The 18,345-nt window shown below is 43.7% G+C and overlaps 1 protein-coding gene and 1 long non-coding RNA gene across 3 annotated transcripts; one reads left to right on the top strand and one right to left on the bottom strand.

Moving 5' to 3' along the window:
- Window positions 1–635: 635 nt before the first annotated feature.
- On the bottom strand, window positions 636–2,110 carry LOC111673096 (uncharacterized). Its single transcript, XR_002762069.2, has 2 exons — window positions 1,856–2,110; window positions 636–1,669 (listed from the first exon to the last, which is right to left on the bottom strand). It is a non-coding gene; the product is annotated as an uncharacterized LOC111673096 (long non-coding RNA).
- Window positions 1,566–17,760, top strand: ttbk2a (tau tubulin kinase 2a). 2 transcript variants are annotated; one of them, XM_023430749.2, is made up of 15 exons: window positions 1,566–1,693; window positions 3,602–3,749; window positions 5,066–5,139; window positions 6,340–6,480; window positions 6,887–6,991; window positions 7,739–7,804; window positions 7,994–8,086; window positions 8,206–8,331; window positions 8,617–8,774; window positions 8,952–9,159; window positions 9,292–9,515; window positions 9,615–10,167; window positions 11,048–11,386; window positions 12,168–13,168; window positions 13,535–17,760. In XM_023430749.2, the coding sequence occupies exons 1-15, from the start codon at window positions 1,625–1,627 to the stop codon at window positions 13,980–13,982; spliced, it is 3,753 nt and encodes a 1,250-aa protein (XP_023286517.1). In that variant the 5' UTR covers window positions 1,566–1,624; the 3' UTR covers window positions 13,983–17,760. The 2 variants fall into 2 exon arrangements, with proteins under 2 accessions (XP_023286517.1, XP_023286519.1); XM_023430751.2 differs by lacking the exon at window positions 11,048–11,386.
- The last annotated feature ends 585 nt before the right edge of the window (window positions 17,761–18,345 follow it).

Genomic DNA, 18,345 nt, shown 5'->3' with positions numbered 1-18,345 from the left:
GTACCAAATGTCTTGACCAAAATTCCTGTGGCAGGTGTTTATTCTCCGGTGGGACAATTTTATTTTTAGCTCTTTAATTCATTCACCTTCTGGAAAAACCTGCAGAGAACCTGAACCAAAATTCACTTATTAACAAATTATCAACATGTATAGCTGAAATAAATTCTTCATGAATTAATTAGTGGCTCAGCAGAAAGTTAATCATCAACAAATTTGATAACTGATTAATTGTTTAAGTCTGGTTTTAAGAATAAATGGCAACAATTCCACTGGTTTCAGCTTCTCAAACTGGCAACTTGCAAGTTTTCCTTGTCTTTGTCTCTGGTAGTGAATAGAGCATCTGTTTTAGACATGTGTTTGGACAAAACAAGCAATTAAAATATGTCATCTTGAGCTCCAGGAAACTATGATTGATGAAAATTTTCACTTTTGCGGGACATTGTATAGACCAATCGTTTAATCACTTAATCGTAAAAATTATCAGATTATTTTATGATAAAAACAATATTTAGTTGCAGCCCTAAACTTCAGACTTGTTGGCTTCTTAGAAAGTGTGTAACTCACAAGTGATTTAAACTATAAGGAAAAAAAATCTATTATTACCTAATTGAAAGGATAAAAACAAAAGCCAGAGAGGTTTTTCCACAAGCTGGTAGCCCAAGCGGTTTTAATTCATGGCTTATAACTGATCTGGAAAGCATTAGTGAATTATTTATTAACAATTTATCTTTCGGCATCAGATATATTTAAGGTGGTCCAGGACTGTGGGACACAGCTGTGTGAATGTTAACTCTGGTTTGCTCAGAAATCTGGTTCAAATGTAGCCTCACTTAAAAGATCACATTGTGGTAACATTATTATACTTATTATAATACACATTTCTGTTGCCTTGAATTAGGAATACAAGTTTATGCATTTAATATAATGAACACCAATGTATTCAAACAAAACTTATGGTACAATAGGTGAAAATAATGCTTTTTTTTTTTTTTGTCTGTCAGATCACAGAGCCAGCGCTGAATACTGAGTCATCCTAATGCAAAATTAGGCAAGAAAGAGTCTCATTATATCTGATATGACTTAAAGTGCTTAAATTAAAAGGTCTGCTCCTTGGCTGTCATACACAGAAGATAAATGACTGGGAAAAATGATACTAAGACGAAGCCTTTTGTAATTTAAGATGCAGGACTTTTGCCTGCGAGTTGGTGGTGTGAATTTGTTTAAAAAGACAGCTGCTGGCAGCAGGTGTGGCAGCTGCAGCGCTGGTCAAGTATCAGAGAGCTCCAGACATTAAGCCAGGGGTTTAACTTTGTCTCTCAACTGGGGAGACTTTCAACCTTTCACATGTGATTCAACCAGGCCAAAAGCAAAAAAAATCAGGCCTTTAGCATATTAGACACAAAGAAACCTCCTCGTGCAGCATCTATGAACCTTAGCTCAAGATGCTGGAGTTTTTATCATTTTGTCAGATTATCCAAAATAACCAGATTTCAGCTTCTTTCTGACTGTTTTGTCTCTCTTGGACTTCTGTAGGGTTCTCCATCAAGGTCCAATGCCCGGCCCAGTCTGAGGCTGCTGGTCGAGGGGGAAGCAGTGAGGACAGCGTCCCTGGTCTGCAGACGGAATGAGCGGGGGAGCGGAGCAAGCTGACATCCTAAGCGTGCTCTCCCTGGTCAAGGAACGATGGAAAGTGGTAAGTGACGTGTCATTCAACGACAATAGACGGTGTGTTTGTCGAGCCCCGTCACTGCCTGTCCCTAGCTCACCCTCTGTCCCGCAAACAACAACTCTTTGTTCATCAAACAATGCTCTCCCCTGCCTATGAGTCCTCTTCTTTTATTCCAAAGGATCTTACCTGTGGCTTGAACAGTTTGGGGTTATGTCTCTTTGTCCAGGTAGCGCTGCTGCAGTATGGGAGAGCTAAAAATAGCCCGTATGGCTATTTGTGGCAGTGCAGTGTGCTATAGGCAGCAGTAGCACACTGCACTGTGTTCCCCGAGGGCCCACGTCTCTCTCACTGCTGCTCCAGCCTGGGTGCCATGTGAGGCTGTTATTCCTAACTGGCAGCCTGGCACAACTTCCTGTCTTCTAAGGAGCTGAGTTACATAAGAATGCTGCAGCTAATCCTATGACTTTAGCTCCTAGTGCGACACAAGACTCACTGTGTGTGTGTGTGTGTGTGTGTGTGTGTGTGTGTGCGTGCATGGAGGACAGTAAAGGACACGTGGGAGCTTTGGGGAAATGAAAGCTCTAGTAGTACTGAGCAGCGAGAGTGAGTAGGTAGAAGTGTTGGGGGAAATTTAAAAGAATGACACAAAGATGAGAGCTCGGTAAAAACGAATTACCTTGTACACATGCATTCCTGTCAGGTAACCAAAAAAATAAGTTTCATAAATACCTCAGCTTGTTATTCTATATCACAAAATAATATGCACTATTGTAGAAAGTGAAAAATATCCAAAACTGCCTCCATACCAGAATGTCTGCATTACCCATTTAATTTATCCATTTAGCTTTCTGTAACAGCAGCCTTTTTCAAAACTTCAATATTTTCTGCAATCCCAGTTAGAAACTGCTTGGGTTTATGCAGACTTCACACATGCAGGAACTTGTTAACCCCATTCAGTGTCTGCTTACTGTTTGGGGATGGTCTGTCTAAATTAACAAACTGACTAGTTTTGATTATTAGACCATTGCAATTAATTATACAAAACAATTTCTAGCACTGTTGGACTGACAGAATGCTCTTAGGGTGTTTTTAAGCTTCTATACCTGCTCAACAACAGCGTTCTGTTCAGCATTGTGAGCATGGCAAAGCCCAGGCAAAGAAGCCCATCAATTTACAGATGTCCCATTAAATGCCTCATGTGGAAACTATCACTACACGGTACAATTTACAGATGTCCCCCTAAATGCCTCATATGCAAACTATCAGTAGACCCTAAACGCCTCACATGTAGGTAGTTGATAGATGCTAGTTACAGCACACATCGTCCCTGATGGTGTGTGCTGTAACTAGCATCTATCTCCACTTAGGGGGGGGGGGGTTGGGGCAGCAGCAGTGCACTGTATAATGTCTCTATGAGAGGTTTAAGGGGTTTACATTTGTCATTGCAAAATATGCTAATATGCCCTTAAGGGCCCCAAGCATTTGCCTGGTTTGCCTCCTTTGACAGTGCACATCTGCATATTAGCACAAAGCTCAAAGAACTGCTGCCCTTTAGTACAGTACAGTGGTTACAGAGCATGCATACACATGCATGGGCACAGTGCTGAAATCAATATCATGTTAACATCACGTGGTTTTAATTTGCGGTTTCTTCATCATGCCCAGGTCACCATGATGGCAGGGCTTTAATGAAAGGAGTTTGAGTTACATTGCACATTATTGCTGCTATCAAAACTGCTATAAAACACTGTTGAAAACATAAGGGACAAAATAAATTTCATAATACGTTATATTTGTCCCTTTTTTTGTTTGTCCCTGACCACCCAGAGGAGGGAGCAAACAATTCCCTCTTCTCAATCTCCCCAACGTTTCACATACATCCCACTGTCCATGTGCACATACAGTCTGCAAATATATTTCATCTCGTTCCAGGTGAAGAAGATCGGGGGTGGAGGGTTTGGCGAGATCTACGAGGCGCTGGACCTGCTGACACGGGTCAGTGTGGCGCTGAAGGTGGAGTCGGCCCAGCAGCCCAAACAGGTGCTCAAGATGGAGGTCGCCGTGCTCAAGAAGCTCCAGGGTGAGTCGAAATGGATTCAGTGGATTTGATTACATTTCTGGAATTGATTGATTCTCACTGGCACGGTGACCTATTGAGTTGCCCCAGAAGATGATACTCATCATTAGTATTCTGTCAATAATATCTCATGGATTAATAAAAACAAAAAAAACAAACAAACATGAGACAAAGCAAGAAATGTTGTGATTGTAGAAAATGCTGGGGATAGCCGGTGTGCATCAGTCACAGGGTTGAATAATCTCTCCCTCAGAAACCGCATATATAGATCATCTGACTCATCTGAAAGCAGTTTGGCCCCGGGTTCAGCGGAGTTTGCTTCAGTGTCTGCAGCACAAAACACACCGTCATTCAGCAGGAGCAGCAGATAAATCATTCTGAGCTCCACATCTCGTGTTGTAATGGTGGATTACGTCTCGTAGTTTTATTGTAAAAGTTTCGGATGACAGTAACAGAGGAGACAGAGTGCTCAAATCAGAGGAAGTGTGTGTTTGTGTTCATGAACACTCACAGTCTCTCACAGCAGAGAAACAGGATCAACACAAGAAAAGCTCCTTCAGGGGGGTTGTGTAGTTTTACTCCTTTCGTTTTCTTTTTTTTTTTGTGTGTGTCTTTTCCCTCCCCTCTTCCTTCCTGCCTTTTAACCGCTGTGCCTTTTTTCTGTCTCCCCTCTGAGAGGAAAATCAATGGGCTGGGATCATGTTTACTGTCTAATGGCTGTGGCCTGGGGCATCATGGTTCTGTTGCTTCCTAAAGGAACCAGCATGTAACTTGAGATGGGCTGAACTCCAGCCCCCCTAAACACTGCTGACCTGCCCAGTTGTAAAGAGTAAATATCGACCCACGGCCTCATAAGAAGATTAATGGCTCGTATCAAGCTAATAATAGCTTATTTTGTTTTTGATTTGGTTCCTTTAGTTGGATTATTTTTGATTTATTGTAGAAGAAGTCGAGTGTTTTTAACATGGAGGCTTTGTTAGTTTTGTCTGTTTACATTCACTGCTAGTCCAAAGGGCCTTGGGGTGTGGCTGCAGTCAAACTGCCAGTGCAGCAATGTCCGTTGAGACGAAACACACAAGGCATTCATGCACATGTGTAGACACTGTGTCGCACTCTATAGCCTATAAATCAGCAGGGTAGCTGTACAGGGACGCTGGTGATGGGAGGGCAGAGAGGGAAGGGCAGCGAAATATGAACACACATCATCATCATGAGTCAACCAGCAGACTGCATCTTACAATCAAATGATGCGGCTGATGTCAAGTGACTCCGAAGTGACCTCATGTTCTCTCACTATCTTCTCCTCTTTTATTTCCTAGGTAAAGACCACGTGTGTCGCTTTGTGGGATGTGGCCGTAACGACCGCTTCAACTATGTGGTGATGGAGCTTCAGGTTGGTCTAAATGCAGAAGACTTAATGGCTCATAAGCACCAATTCTTAGTTGATTTTTCAGTGGAGCTAAGTTTGACTAATTAAGCTTGTACTGAAACAATTAGTGGAATAATTGATTAGCCAAAAATCTGTCAAATGAATCAGTGAAATTCATTCATCAAGGAAAAACACCAAACATTTGCTGATACCAGCCTCTCAAATGAGGATTTCCTACTTTCCTCTTTTTTTAAATGATTGGAAGTTTAATATCTTTGGGCTTAGGACTGTTAGAAAATTGTAATGTGCACAAATATTTCTCAGAAGACAGCTATCAGACATTTTATGAACTATCTCAATGCCGTCCTGTATCTAATCATCTTGCGTCATCGCTCTGAACTTGAGTTGACTTTGAGTTTGGGAGAGAGTGACACCATGACTCTCTCTTGTGTTACCCTTGTGTTGAGGTTGGTTACAAGAAGCCAAGCCATGTTAATGTTAAATGAATCTCAGCTACATATGAATAATTTAGCTGCTAACATCCATACATTTCCGTGACCCAGATGTATGGGTAAATGAGCACAACATATTTGAGCTGCTTCACTAGTAAGTTGTATGAAACAGACTGTAGAACAGAGCATCAAACAAAAAAAAAAAGGTATTTATAGCAGTTATGCTCTCAGTGTAGAAAATCAGGCAGCACCACTGCAGGCTGTTCATATACCACGTCACCTGTTGTGAACTACAGAGGCATCAAATTAGTTTCAGTTATTGCATGCAGCACATGAGACTGGGATTCTCAAGTCATCCTTATAAATTCACAAATACATTCTCTGCATTGGAAGGTTTTGAAAGTGTGGTGTGGTTGTAATTTATGCAACCATACCCATAGGAATGGTGTATTTATGTGTGCTGCGCTGACTCCCAACCGCATCATGTTTTTAATTATAGATGATCAGTGCCGCTGTATTTATTTTTTCTCACAGTAGACTTTATGTCCACTCAGCACATTTGGCTATCAGACAGTCAGTAAAACCTTTTTATAGCTGATTTTTTTTTTCTTGTTTTGTATAAATATATTTCTATTTATTCAGTGTTGCAGAAAAAAGAAAACTAAACTAGATAAATGTGTATTCTTGGCTTTTTAAAAAAAAAATCATGTTTATTGAAGTAAGGGTACTGCTGAAGCCTTTGGACTGACAGATCTCGTACGTTGTCTCTCAGGGTCGTAACCTGGCCGACCTCAGGAGGAGTATGACCAGGGGTACATTCAGCATCAGCACCACCCTGCGTCTGGGTCGGCAGATCCTGGAAGCCATAGAGAGCATCCACTCGGTCGGCTTCCTGCATCGTGACATCAAACCGGTGAGTCACAGGACGCTGGCTGCAGCAGAGGATATTTTCTGCATGCCTCTTATTTCATTACCTAGCACTTTTAGTATTCCAGGCACAGGGGAATATTTTTATTTCGATTGTCTGGGAAGTGTTTGTGACCCCTGCATTTTTTTTTATTATTCCCTGCCAGTATTGTTGCTGATTCAGTATTTTGCTTTTTTGACTGACTCAGTGTGAGTTCTGGCTAAATGCCCAAAATCTAACAGAATGTAAATATCGTCTGTCTTCGGAGCTGCTACATTAAATGATATTTCACCACTTGAACACATTTATTCCTATGAATTTGCGTGAATGTATATATCATAACAATTACATTTCACACTTAATAATTTTCCTTTAACCTTTCCCCCCTTACCTCCTGGCCTCTCTGCTTCAGTCCAATTTCGCCATGGGTCGCTTCCCTAGTACCTGTCGTACCTGCTACATGCTGGACTTTGGTTTAGCTCGCCAGTTCACCAACTCTTGCCAGGAGGTCCGACCTGTAAGTGCCCTCCTCTGTTACTGTTGAGTTTAAAGCTGCTCTTTTCAACATTTTTATGTTTTTCACATACGAGGAATTTGCATTTGTGTTTTGGTGCATAACAATAGAAGTAGAGAAAGAAAAAATATAAAGAAAGATAAAACAAACGTGTGTATGATGAAAGATGTCACTTGTGGGGATGTAAGCACAGAGAATTGACTTTCAGCTCTGCAGTACCCCTCATCTCTATGGATGCATCCTTACTGTTTTGGTTCACTCATTTTCATCCTCAGCAGCCGACTATAGGCTGACAAAGTTAGGGACTAGCTGGTGAGCATAATACAATATTTAGCAGCTGAAGAGCTCGAAATCTTTTGTAGGCATTGGTAGAGACCAAAATAGAGCTAAAAAGAGAGTGAATATTGGACTTGTGTTTGTCAGGTGAATGCTAATGCTGCTCCATGTTCGTGTTTGGATGTGTAAATAAATAATTGTCTGCTGTAACAAATTTTACAGGATGATAACCTTGTGTTTACAGCCTGTTGCACCGCCCTTAATTGGCCAAAAAAAAATAAACAATGATTGTAGGTTTAACATAATCTAATAATGTTCCAATCAGTGGTTAGGGTAAAAGGTTAAATTAAAAATCTAAACAGTTTCTTTATATTTTTGTGTTTATTTGTCATTGAAATTCTGCAGATCTGGTTACACGTGTTAGATGATGTCTCTGTTAGAATTTGATGGCTGTATCTGTCTGTGTGTTGTCAGCCCCGTCCAGTAGCAGGGTTCAGGGGAACAGTCCGCTATGCATCTGTCAACGCACACAAGAATAAGGTCAGTATCAGTACACCCTGTGCTAGAGCTCTTGTGTAATCTGTGACATGTGACCTGTGTGTTCTCTGCTGCCCCACAACTGCCTGTTTATGTGCTATATCCTACAACTTTCTCTCTTTCTTTCCCACGATTTGTCAATGATCACATATAAGTGATTAATGTTAACTCAGACCACTTGTAATTCTGCAGGAGATGGGTCGTCATGACGACCTTTGGTCCCTCTTCTACATGCTGGTGGAGTTTCTGGTCGGTCAGTTGCCATGGAGGAAGATCAAGGACAAAGTAAGGACAACCAATAATTGTTGTCCGTCCTTGAAAGTAAACAGCCCTGTCCAGCTAGCTTTGAGTGATGAGATGTGACAGGCGTGTGTGTGTGTGTGTGTGTGTTCGTTCACTCCCAGGAACATGTGGGGAAGCTGAAGGACACTTACGACCATCGTCTGATGCTCAAACATCTGCCAGCAGAGTTCGGTGTGTTTTTGGAACACATCTCCATCCTGGACTACTTCACCAAGCCTGATTACCAGGTGACTAATTTGGATTTAATTCTCCAGATCTTACATAAAAGCGCTGGTTTCAGCAAGTGATGATATAGTGCTATATATATTTCCTCTGTTAAAAAAAACACAGCAAAGTGTGCAGTACATGCCCTAGAAAGGTCTGCTGAGGTTGATTCCCCCAAGAGAGCACCCCAAAATGAGCCTGACTTGAAGTACCACAAGTGTTTAAAACTCATTTCCTGTAGACCTCTGTGGGATCGTCCTGAATAAAATCTCAAAAAGGTTAATCGTGTGTTGTTTGTTTTGTTACAGCTGCTGATGTCAGTGTTTGACAACAGTATGAAAACCTACAATGTAGTGGAGAATGACCCCTATGACTGGGAGCGGACTGGCACAGATGGCACCTTGACAATCAGTGCCAGTGCCACAACACCACAACATCACACCCGCCTCACTCCGGCACATATGGGGTAAGTTTCCTTGAGTTAACTCAGGAAGGATTTTTTTTTAAAAACACCATAGCACTGTTATAGGTTATTTATTTTCTGAATGAAATGACCTAACTTGAAATTGTACACTAGCCTCTGGGTGGTTATTTTTTTATAGCCTCAAACATGGAATAATGTGCGTCCTTTTTGTATTCCCAGCATGGCAAATGCCTCCCTGATACCTGGCGACCTGATGAGGGAAAACACAGACGAGGTTTTGCAGGATGAGCAGCTCAGCGACGTGGAGAACAACCCCGCTCCCGAGCGCCTGCCTGGCTCTCCCCTCCACCCGCACCGCAACCAGGAGGCTGACGTCTGGGAGGAGCTGGACCGCAATCGTAACCGCATCAGGACGGCTGTCTGGAAGGTAGACTACAAGTGAACGCATAAACTATAGTCTCTGAGTTTCATCACCTCAAGTGCTCTCAAGATAATTGATACCTCGATTCAAAGTCATTTCTTTGGTATATAAGTTACAAACACTGGCTGGTTCCCACAGGCGGCGACGGAGGAGGAACACAGTAACAACCAGGGCAACCAAGGACACCAGAGCCCTTACGCTGGGCCAAGTCTGGGTTCCCCAGTCAAACTACACTCTGAAGTGATGGCTTCAGACCGTGACGGCCCTCTGCTGAGGAAGCTCCGCAACATCCACAGCTTTGAGCTGGAGAGGAGACTTGGCCTAGAGTCAAAGCCCAGTCCAGAGCGCTTCCTGGAGGCCTGGTGGGTCTATCAATATATTTTTTTCAACATTCTTTTCCTGATTTTTCCTTAGGATAGAGTAGAGATCTGATTGTTTGCATTTGTCATGTGTCTGTTCAGCTCACCGAAGCAGCAGCCCGGCACCCCGCACCATGACAAGGAGGGTAACGGTGCCGCAATCATCCCAGTAACTCAGGGTCAAACTGTACCTGCCGGGGAGCGTCCCGATAGGGTCTGGCACTACGACGAGGAGTTCCGGTCTGGTGGTGGTTCTCCTAAGCCTGCATCCCCTGGATCTCTAGAGCAGGGAGAGGGGGCAGCGAGCAGCGGGGGCTTTGTGGCCCTCAATTTGAGCTCTGGGAAGCACGACATTGACTCAAGGGAGTGGGTAATGGTGGAGCGGCCCAGTGGCTCCCCAGGAGCTAAGGTTACCACCAGCCCTTCAGAGGAGGACGAGGAACCAGAGGTCCTCCAGCCAGGGGAACAGACTCCTGGATGGGAGAAGGGCAGCCGAAGCCCGAGCTCTGGCAAAGCTAAACAAGAAAGCGTGTCTTCCTCCAAGGGAAGTGCAAGAGTGGACAAGTTGGAGCTTAGCGTGGGCCCTGTAGGGGCTCTGCCCCCCGTCACCCCAACCAGCCCAGCTGAAGCTCTGGCTGAGGGAGTCCTCACTCAGGTAAGCCCTTTCATTTGAAGGTCATCTCACAACATGGCATACATGATACTGACTGTAGTCAGCATTTTACAAAGTTAAAAAGCTGCACAGAGTCAGAGTTCTAGCTATAGAACGTAAATGCTAATGTCATACAACAATCAGAGTTCCACCAGCTGCATCTTGCTGTAGTTTGAAGCTAAATGTTACTGCTTTATGTTTGCCCGCTTCTTCACTGGTGTATATCTGTTAGTAGAAGATATCTGTGACACAACTGCAGAGCTTTGATCACATCACAGCATGGAGGAAAGGGAGAGTTTTATGGCTTTGGAATTCAGTTTGCTTTAGATTTCGTGCATAATTTTGTCTTATTTGCAGACATTTGCAATGTGTTTAGTTTGTTTTTTTTTACTTTACAAATTAAATGATTTCTTTACAAAATATACTTTGGTTTGCTTGGTTGAAATTACTTTTTTGCTCCTTTTGCTATTCATAACCTTCCACCAGCCCGCTGAGTCCAATTCCAAAATCCTGCTCAAGTTGGACATAAACCGCTTTTGCTTAAATTCAGATTTGCTTTTTTCACCACAAGAGGAATAACTGTCCGCTCACTATCTCCTACAACCAGAACTACTACCTCCATGTACACTGCCTTCCCAAGAACTACCTTCCTCACCTCCTTCTTCCTTCCTTAGCCTAAAATCATCCCCTCAATTATCTTTATGATCCTTCCGTCGCTTCAGCTGGGAAAAAAAAAAAAAAAACCCAGCTCTGCGTCCTGCTCCAAACCGGTGCGACCTGCCTCACAGCACTCCCACCGTACTTCCTCCATCTTCTCACTCCCTCACCAAACTCACAACCCCTCCTCTCTCCACCTCCCACTTCTCTCCCTCCCCTCTCTTAGCTCCCCACCTCTCCTCCGTCCCTGCCTGAGGAGGTCGCGATCCGGACATCCAGCCCCATCCCTCTGCGCTCTCCCAGCCCTCACACCCTCCTGACCACCTTGTCGGACCCGCTGCACCAGCGCCACCCGCCGGGCATGAGGCGCAGCCAGTCTGCCGACCAGCAGCAGCAGGAGCGCCCCTCCTCATCCTCCTCCTGCCATGCCTCACTTCCACTACCACCAAACCCTGCCCCCGGCACCCGCTCACCCAGTCGTAGGAAACTGCCTCCCATCCCGGCGGGTGCTGCCAACGCCAAGTTTCCCTCCGTCATACGCATCACACGTGCCCAGCTTCAGCAGGTGATGAGCCCATCGCGATAAAAACAGACCTCCATTCAGCTTCCTCTCCGTCAGTAGCAACACACCGGCTTTCAACATTTATGTTCTTTCATTTTCTTTTTTGTTTAAGTTGCTTGTTTTTTGGGCTTCTTTGTTCAGTTGGCTTGCTTTTTGTGTTGTGGTCAGGCAGCTCTCTCCAGAGACCATGCAGGGCATTGTGCAGGCCAGACAGAGCATGGGTCAGATGTGTCCTTGTGTCTGGACATGTGTTCTTGTGATCTGAATAGGGGTGTGTGTTTGTCTGATTGTGGCATGTGTGTTTGGAATGTCGAGTCATGACTACAGGTTGCATGGTCTCTTTTGTTTCAGATCGTCTTTGTCCTCTCTATCTTTCTCTTTCTCTCTCTCTCCCTGTATTTGTTCCTCACCCTCTCTTCGCTGAAGCCCCCTGCGAAGTTGCGTGAACGTTTCCTGTCCTACTTGCCGGTTTAGTACTCACAGCTTGACTGACACTGCCATAGCACTTGTGTGTTTCGGTCTGATAATGGTAGCTATGGTATTGCATGCTGTTGCCAAACTAATCACCATTTATTACGCCATATTATAAAATTCTTCTCTTTTCACACATCTGCATCAGGCTCTTGCTACAGAACTACAGCACTACTCGACATGTTGTAGTCTATCAGCAACAGGCCTTTGACAATTCGAATATTATTCCCATTTTTAGTGGGGTTGATATTTTAAATAACACCAGTGTGTCTTTCTCTTCCCTCCCATGTCTTCACCTCCCCCTCCCCTTCAGTTGACAGCTCAGCGTCCCTCTGGGCTGTCCTCCCAGTCAGGATCAGACAGTGCTCCACAGTGCCTCCTGCTGGAGAGGCGTGGTGAAGCTGAAGCTGAGACTCAGCAGGGGCAGGAGCACGCAGTGGACATCATCTCCCCCCAGGACCATGTGCCCACCCATCCAGGGACACCCACAGACCCCCTGGCTGAGACGATGGTCAATGGAGACAGCTACACCAAAGCTCAAAGCCCTGTGCCAAGCCGCGTGTCTTCCCCGCGCTCCCCCCGCTCTCCACGCTCGCCTCCTCCGCGCTCGCCCTCCTCTCCGCACTCCCCTCGCTCTCCTCGCTCCCCTCACTCTCCTCGTTCTCCTCGCAGTCCTGTTTTCGCTAATGGTCACCTCTCCCCTCATGTTACTGGCCAAGGGGATTTAAGTAATGGAGCTTTCCCCAAGCTGAAAGACTCTGAGAATGATTCTGGCCACACTCCCTGCACCACAGAACCTCAACTAAGAGGGGAGGAGAGGGGACAGGTCAACCGGGCCCCAGATCAGATTAGCGGCCCAACCTCCTCCTCCCCGGCTGCCCCCCGTAAGGACCCCAGCCGCAGGCATAGCCGCATCCCTGTCCTGGAGCCCTCCAGCCTGCTGGAGCTCCCGACTCCCGGGTCTGCTAAGGAGAAACTCCTGCAGAAGAAAGCCAGCCACCAGGGTCCGGTCCCCTCTCCCACTGCCTCGCCTTCCCTCTCTGATAGGCGTGGCGCCATGGTGGCTTCCCTTGCGAGGGACCCTCTGTCCTCCACCTCTGATCGCTCCCAGGACGAGGACTCTCTCATGGGCTCCCGCTCTGACCGCCAGGGAGACGATGCTCCATCCCTCTCCTCCTCCTCCAGCCCTCTGTCCCGCAAGAGTAGGATCCCTCGACCCGTTCATTCAGCATCTTCCAATGAGCAGCTGGCCTCCCAATTCCTGCCCCGCCCACCCCCTGGAAAGCCACCTTGCCGCCCGACCGTGGAGGGCAGGTAATTTCATCCAATAATTAATTTAAATATTACTGTTCTGTAAAGCATTCATTATGAAAAGCATGAAAGAAGGAGCATGAAGACTTTAAAAAAGCATGATTTTGCACCTTAATTATAACTTTTCCTATTTGTTCCTGTGCTTAACGGGATTGTTTTACACCACTGTCATGTCTGTGCCAAAAATGGAGTAAGAGCCAGGAACTGATCAGCTTGGAAGCTACAACAATGCAGATATGAGAGAGAGACTGGTCCTCTTATTCAACTCTTGACAGGAAATGTAATTCATCACACTGATTCCTGGTTTGCATTGAAATGTATGACTTGGCTGTTTTTTCATTCCCTGTTTTGCTTTTTGTACTCACTTAGGCTTAGGCGTTACCGCATCCGAGCTGGCAGCACCAGTGACTCAGACCTTCTGACATGCCTGGCTCAGCTGATGCATGGTTCCCGTGGCTCCCCCCTCCACCACCGCTCCTCGGCCCAGCACGGGGGCTCTAGGATGGGCATCTGCAGCCTGACGAGCTCACCGCACCATCACCGCAGCTCTAGCGCATCGCCACGCAGCTCCTCCTCCCTGCAGCGCTCTGTCAGCTCCTCGCCCTCCCGCCACGAGCACCGTGGCGGCGGGGGAGGGGGCTGCCTCGGCCGCAGCCGCTCGCCTCCCAGCTTTTCGGGCTCGCCGCCCCCCCGCCGCTTCTACCCCCACCACCAGGAGACATGCTGCAGCCGCCAGGCACGCACGGGCCCCTTCCACCTGTCCAGGGGAAAGGGCTGCAGCCGAGAGGGCAAGTGCTCCAGCAAGCTGAGCAGATAGTTGCCCACCGGGTTGCACTGCCACAGCACAGGACGGGAAGACTCCAATCACGATAGGGTAGACACTGGTCAGGATAAAAACCTGAGTCTTCCTCTATAATTAGAAAAAAAATCCCTGTTTTCTGCTGTCAGTCTGAACCTTAGAATTGTCTCGCCGCTTCCCACTGTTGTCTTCACTTCTTCTATTAGCACACAGGGTTTGTCATTCATTTATGTGCCCAGCTTTAAAGGGGCACTCCAACCATTTAGTATTGAATTTCCATGAGGTCGTGGGACCGAGATTTGAGAGAGAGCGGTCAAAACCTGCACGGCAGACGGCTCGTCTTTTAGTCCGATAAGCTTCTTCTATTTCCCTGGCTCCTCAGTGTCAGTAAACTGAATGGCTGGAGTGCCCCTTTATGACAGTGTAACACACAAACTATATTGACATGTCTCTGTCCTCATTTTATATTTGTTAAAATGTTGTAGAGCAAAATAGCGTAGCTGCAAAATGAAGCAGTTGCTTCCCTTTGCAGGAAGTTCTATAATACATAAATCAATAGTTAGTTCAGCCAGTGGGCACATAAATAAATCAGTTTTCTGCTTATTCAACTTTAAACCATCCTGCACCATGATATATAGTAACTTATTTATCCCCAGTATTAATGCACTTGGATTATACTGATGGAATATCAGTGTGGCTGATCACAGCTTAATTAAATATTGGCCTGGGGTTGACTCAGTTATCTCCTGTGCGTTTGGAGATTTGCAGGCAGGGTATAATACTATTTACTTTATGCTACGTGTGAATGCATAAAGCCAGACTTTGTGTACAGTTGTATTTATTGAGATATTTATTTTGATGCTTTAGCGACGCTTACGACTCCTACCCTACTCTGTGTGATCGTGGATGTGTGGTTTTCGTGTCACTCAGATTAGTTTTAAATGTTTAATCGACTGGATCGCTCCATAGTGATCCTTTATACAATCAGTCATGTGGAGTGTGTGAGGTCACGCACCTTTTTGTGCCTACTGTGTTGCCAAGAGGGAATTTGGAGGGAATTACAGGTTAGAATAGTGGAACTCCTTTTAGATCTGAAGGTGTTAACAGAACGTGTGTTTCCAGTATAAGTAGTTTGTAGTAGCAGTAGTAAGCTTAAAGAACACAAGGTACATTACTGATATGTAATGTTCAGACGCAGATATTTGTGCCTTGGCACTTTGGGCAGCTTGAGGATTCACTCTGGTGTGTCTGTAATTAGAAAAAAAATTAAAAAAAATAAATAAAGGAGCCAAAAACAGACTTGTGCCAGCGGTTATAAGACGACCCTTTTCACCAGTATTCTTTCATGTAGAAAAGGTAGCAACACAAATGTTTGTAAAATCAAACACAATTTGAGCAACAGTTTACTTGAGGACCGAGTAGCTATTATTTGTAATTTGAAATATATTTCAAGTGAAACCCGTTCTAGCTGTCCTGTGTGAACCAGGTCAGTGTTTGAGATAAACAAAAAAAACTTTGAACAAATGTGAATTTCAGACCTCAAACAACATTTTGTCAAATGTTTCTGAACATGGAGGCCATATGTACATATATTTCTCACACCAAAATGATGAAGAATGTTTTTTTTTGTTTTTGTTTTTTTGTTCCTCCTACGCCGGAGAATGTCTTTTATATAATGACATGCAGTATGTTTGTGCATAAGGCAAAGGAATCAGAGTATTGTTTGTGTTTAATTTAGTTAGGATTCCTCACTGAAACTCTCCTCCGCAACCTCCTCCCACTCCTCTGCTTGTAAGATACTGTAAAATAAACTAACTCCAGCTTCCTTCCAGTGCTACTCTTTGCATGCTCAACAGAGAAAAGACAGAAAAAAAAACAATTAATCAGAATCAAACTACTGAGTAAAAAGCTGCATACCACCTCCCATTACAGGGCATTTATCTTGTGAAGATTTCAACCCAGCAGGGACTTCATTACCTGTTGGGTGAGCAAATTTAATTTCTGTGAATCTGTATATCTTCTCTGACCCATCTCACTATTCGTTTTCCTCCTCCCATCTGATCTATGACTCTAGTTTTCTGCGCTTCCTGCACTGACTTGAGATGATTGTGTTGCCGGATAACGATAGACTGTATTTTTTATCAGTGCAACTAGCTTAAGGCATGATGCACAAAATAATTACCAGAAAAAAGAAAAAAAGGTGAAACTTTGCTGTGTTTTAAAGCATTTGTATTGTGGGGGGAAAAGAAACAAACAAACACACAAGTTGAAAGATGAACGTCAGCCATAGCCTCTATAAGATACGGCTGCACATGTGAGCAAATAGAAAAATCCCATAGCCAAATATTTTGATAAATTTTTGCAGATGTGGTTTGACTTATGAGATATGATAACTACGGGAGTGTATAGAGGTTGAATGGGCACGTCGCTTTGTAGATATAAAATGTGCTCGTGCAGATCTCGCAGGTATCCTACGCTCAGCCTCACCGAGCAGCTACGATGACTCATCCTGAAGGCAGACAGCGTTCAGTCAGTCAGCCGCCTTAATGTCTCTTCTCTGCCCCTCTGTGCATAGCGAGGGATGACTGAGCCTTGTCTGTTTTGGAGATCATTCCACTATTTTAGGGCCAAGCCAAACCTTTCCTGTCACTCATCTCTCGTCTGTAAATGGCACGTGCTGCCATGCCTGTCAGTGTGGTCAGTACGTCACCTGCTGAAATCAGTGCTGTCAGACTCTTGTGCTTCTGCCTGAGAGCTCCCTGTTTTTGTTTTGTTTTTTTCTGTGAGAATGCGTGCACCATTTATTGATCGACCAGTGGAAATGAGAGAACATTTCAGGCCGCAGTATTCAAGGTGTGTTTGTGTATGATGACCGCATGCTCTCAAACAGGCGCGTGCAAATTTCTACATGTTGCCAGCAATCAGTCATTGAATTCTCCCTCTTACAACTGCTCTGTTTCAGGCTCACAGATATTTCAAGATAATTCAAGCTTTCAAAGTTCAGAATGCTGTTGTGCAGACTTTTAATATATACCTGTAAAATATTCAAATAATTATTTAAATAAAATCATTGTAAAACCTTAACTTATATTCTAACAAGCTTCAGTGAAAGGGAGGAACAGACACTAAAGAGTGCTGCTGGTTTTAAAAGATAATCAGATTTCTTCATGTTTTTTTTTTTTTGTATTATTATTACTGTTGCACAGAAGTGGTGTGTAGTTGTAGTACTAGTGTTACCCTCCAGATGAGATTTTCTTTGTCACTTTTTAAAGTGGCCTGCTGATGAAGGTGTCATATTTATAGTAGCTTGCTGGTATTTGTGGTTACAGATACCCATAGGCCAATGAGAACAAACCCCAGCTGTTTTGTTTTATTATGAAAGGTGATGGAAACTAATGAAAGCTTTGGTGTGCACTGGTACACGTCTCATGTCATAACATCCGATTACTTGTTAATAACTTATAAATACTTGACAGAAATTATTTATTGTGACATTTGCTAATTTGCCCATCCATCATTTTGACTTAAATTGTTGGGATTTTTTTTAATGGTTGATATTTTTTGTGTTGTAATGTATGTCTTGGTTTTGAAACGTAACTGTACAGTCTCAAAGAAAGAATGTAACAAGTGGGAGTTTTGCATTGTATATAACTGTAATTATTTATGTTTATTCTATCATTTGTATCATATCAATGCCTTGTACAGTGTTTTTTTTCTTTTTTGTTTTAAAATTATTTTGTATTTTATTTTTATAAACTGGTTATAAATAAAATACTCATTCCGCATGCAGACAGAATCTTGTGAAAGGTTCCTGCTTTTAATCCTGAAGAGTTGAGCAGTGGATGATAAGACAAGAATTATTACATGCAATTGTGTGTGTTTTTAGTAATGCACTGGACTGCCGGCGTGTTGTTGTTGTTTTTAATATCCTTATTAACAGAACCAGTTTGTAACAATCAGTCATCACAGACTGAATGGAAATTAAATATCAGAATAAGATTTTTTTTTTTTTTTTAAATACAATAGATACATCCAATACACTGTAAAGCGTAAAATAGATTAATACAATTACATTAAAAACTCAAAAACTAAAAAAGACTTCATATGATCTTTGGCAGTACAATTTCTGTGTTTCAGACTCTTTTAGCTGTTTTAAAGGTTACTGCTTTAAATTAATCCTTGTAATGAGATAATCCAAACAACAGATTTCCTATTTATGTATGTTGAATTTACCCAACAGTATCATCAAATGAATCATAACTTTTGGAGTGAAGAGATTACAATCAAAGTTAATAAAGGTTTTATTACTTAATTGTATGGCGTTAATCAGGGGTTTCAAACTACTGGCGTAGGGGCCAGATCTGACCCAGTAGACATTTTC

The sequence above is a fragment of the Seriola lalandi genome, unplaced genomic scaffold (genome assembly GCF_002814215.2).
Source record: "Seriola lalandi dorsalis isolate HSWRI2012SDOR001 ecotype SW California unplaced genomic scaffold, Sedor1 jcf7180002054911, whole genome shotgun sequence".
Taxonomy (NCBI): domain Eukaryota; kingdom Metazoa; phylum Chordata; class Actinopteri; order Carangiformes; family Carangidae; genus Seriola; species Seriola lalandi.
This window is presented reverse-complemented; position numbering and strand designations above follow the sequence as displayed.

What these genes read in the sequence shown, in the direction of transcription:
- ttbk2a (XM_023430749.2), top strand. Translation starts at nt 1,625, where the DNA reads ATGAGCGGGGGAGCGGAGCAAGCTGACATCCTAAGCGTGCTCTCCCTG. An exon ending in TCACCAAGCCTGATTACCAG is followed by an intron (nt 8,332 to 8,616) that starts GTGACTAATTTG and finishes GTTTTGTTACAG; the next exon opens with CTGCTGATGTCAGTGTTTGA. An exon ending in TCAGGACGGCTGTCTGGAAG is followed by an intron (nt 9,160 to 9,291) that starts GTAGACTACAAG and finishes TGGTTCCCACAG; the next exon opens with GCGGCGACGGAGGAGGAACA.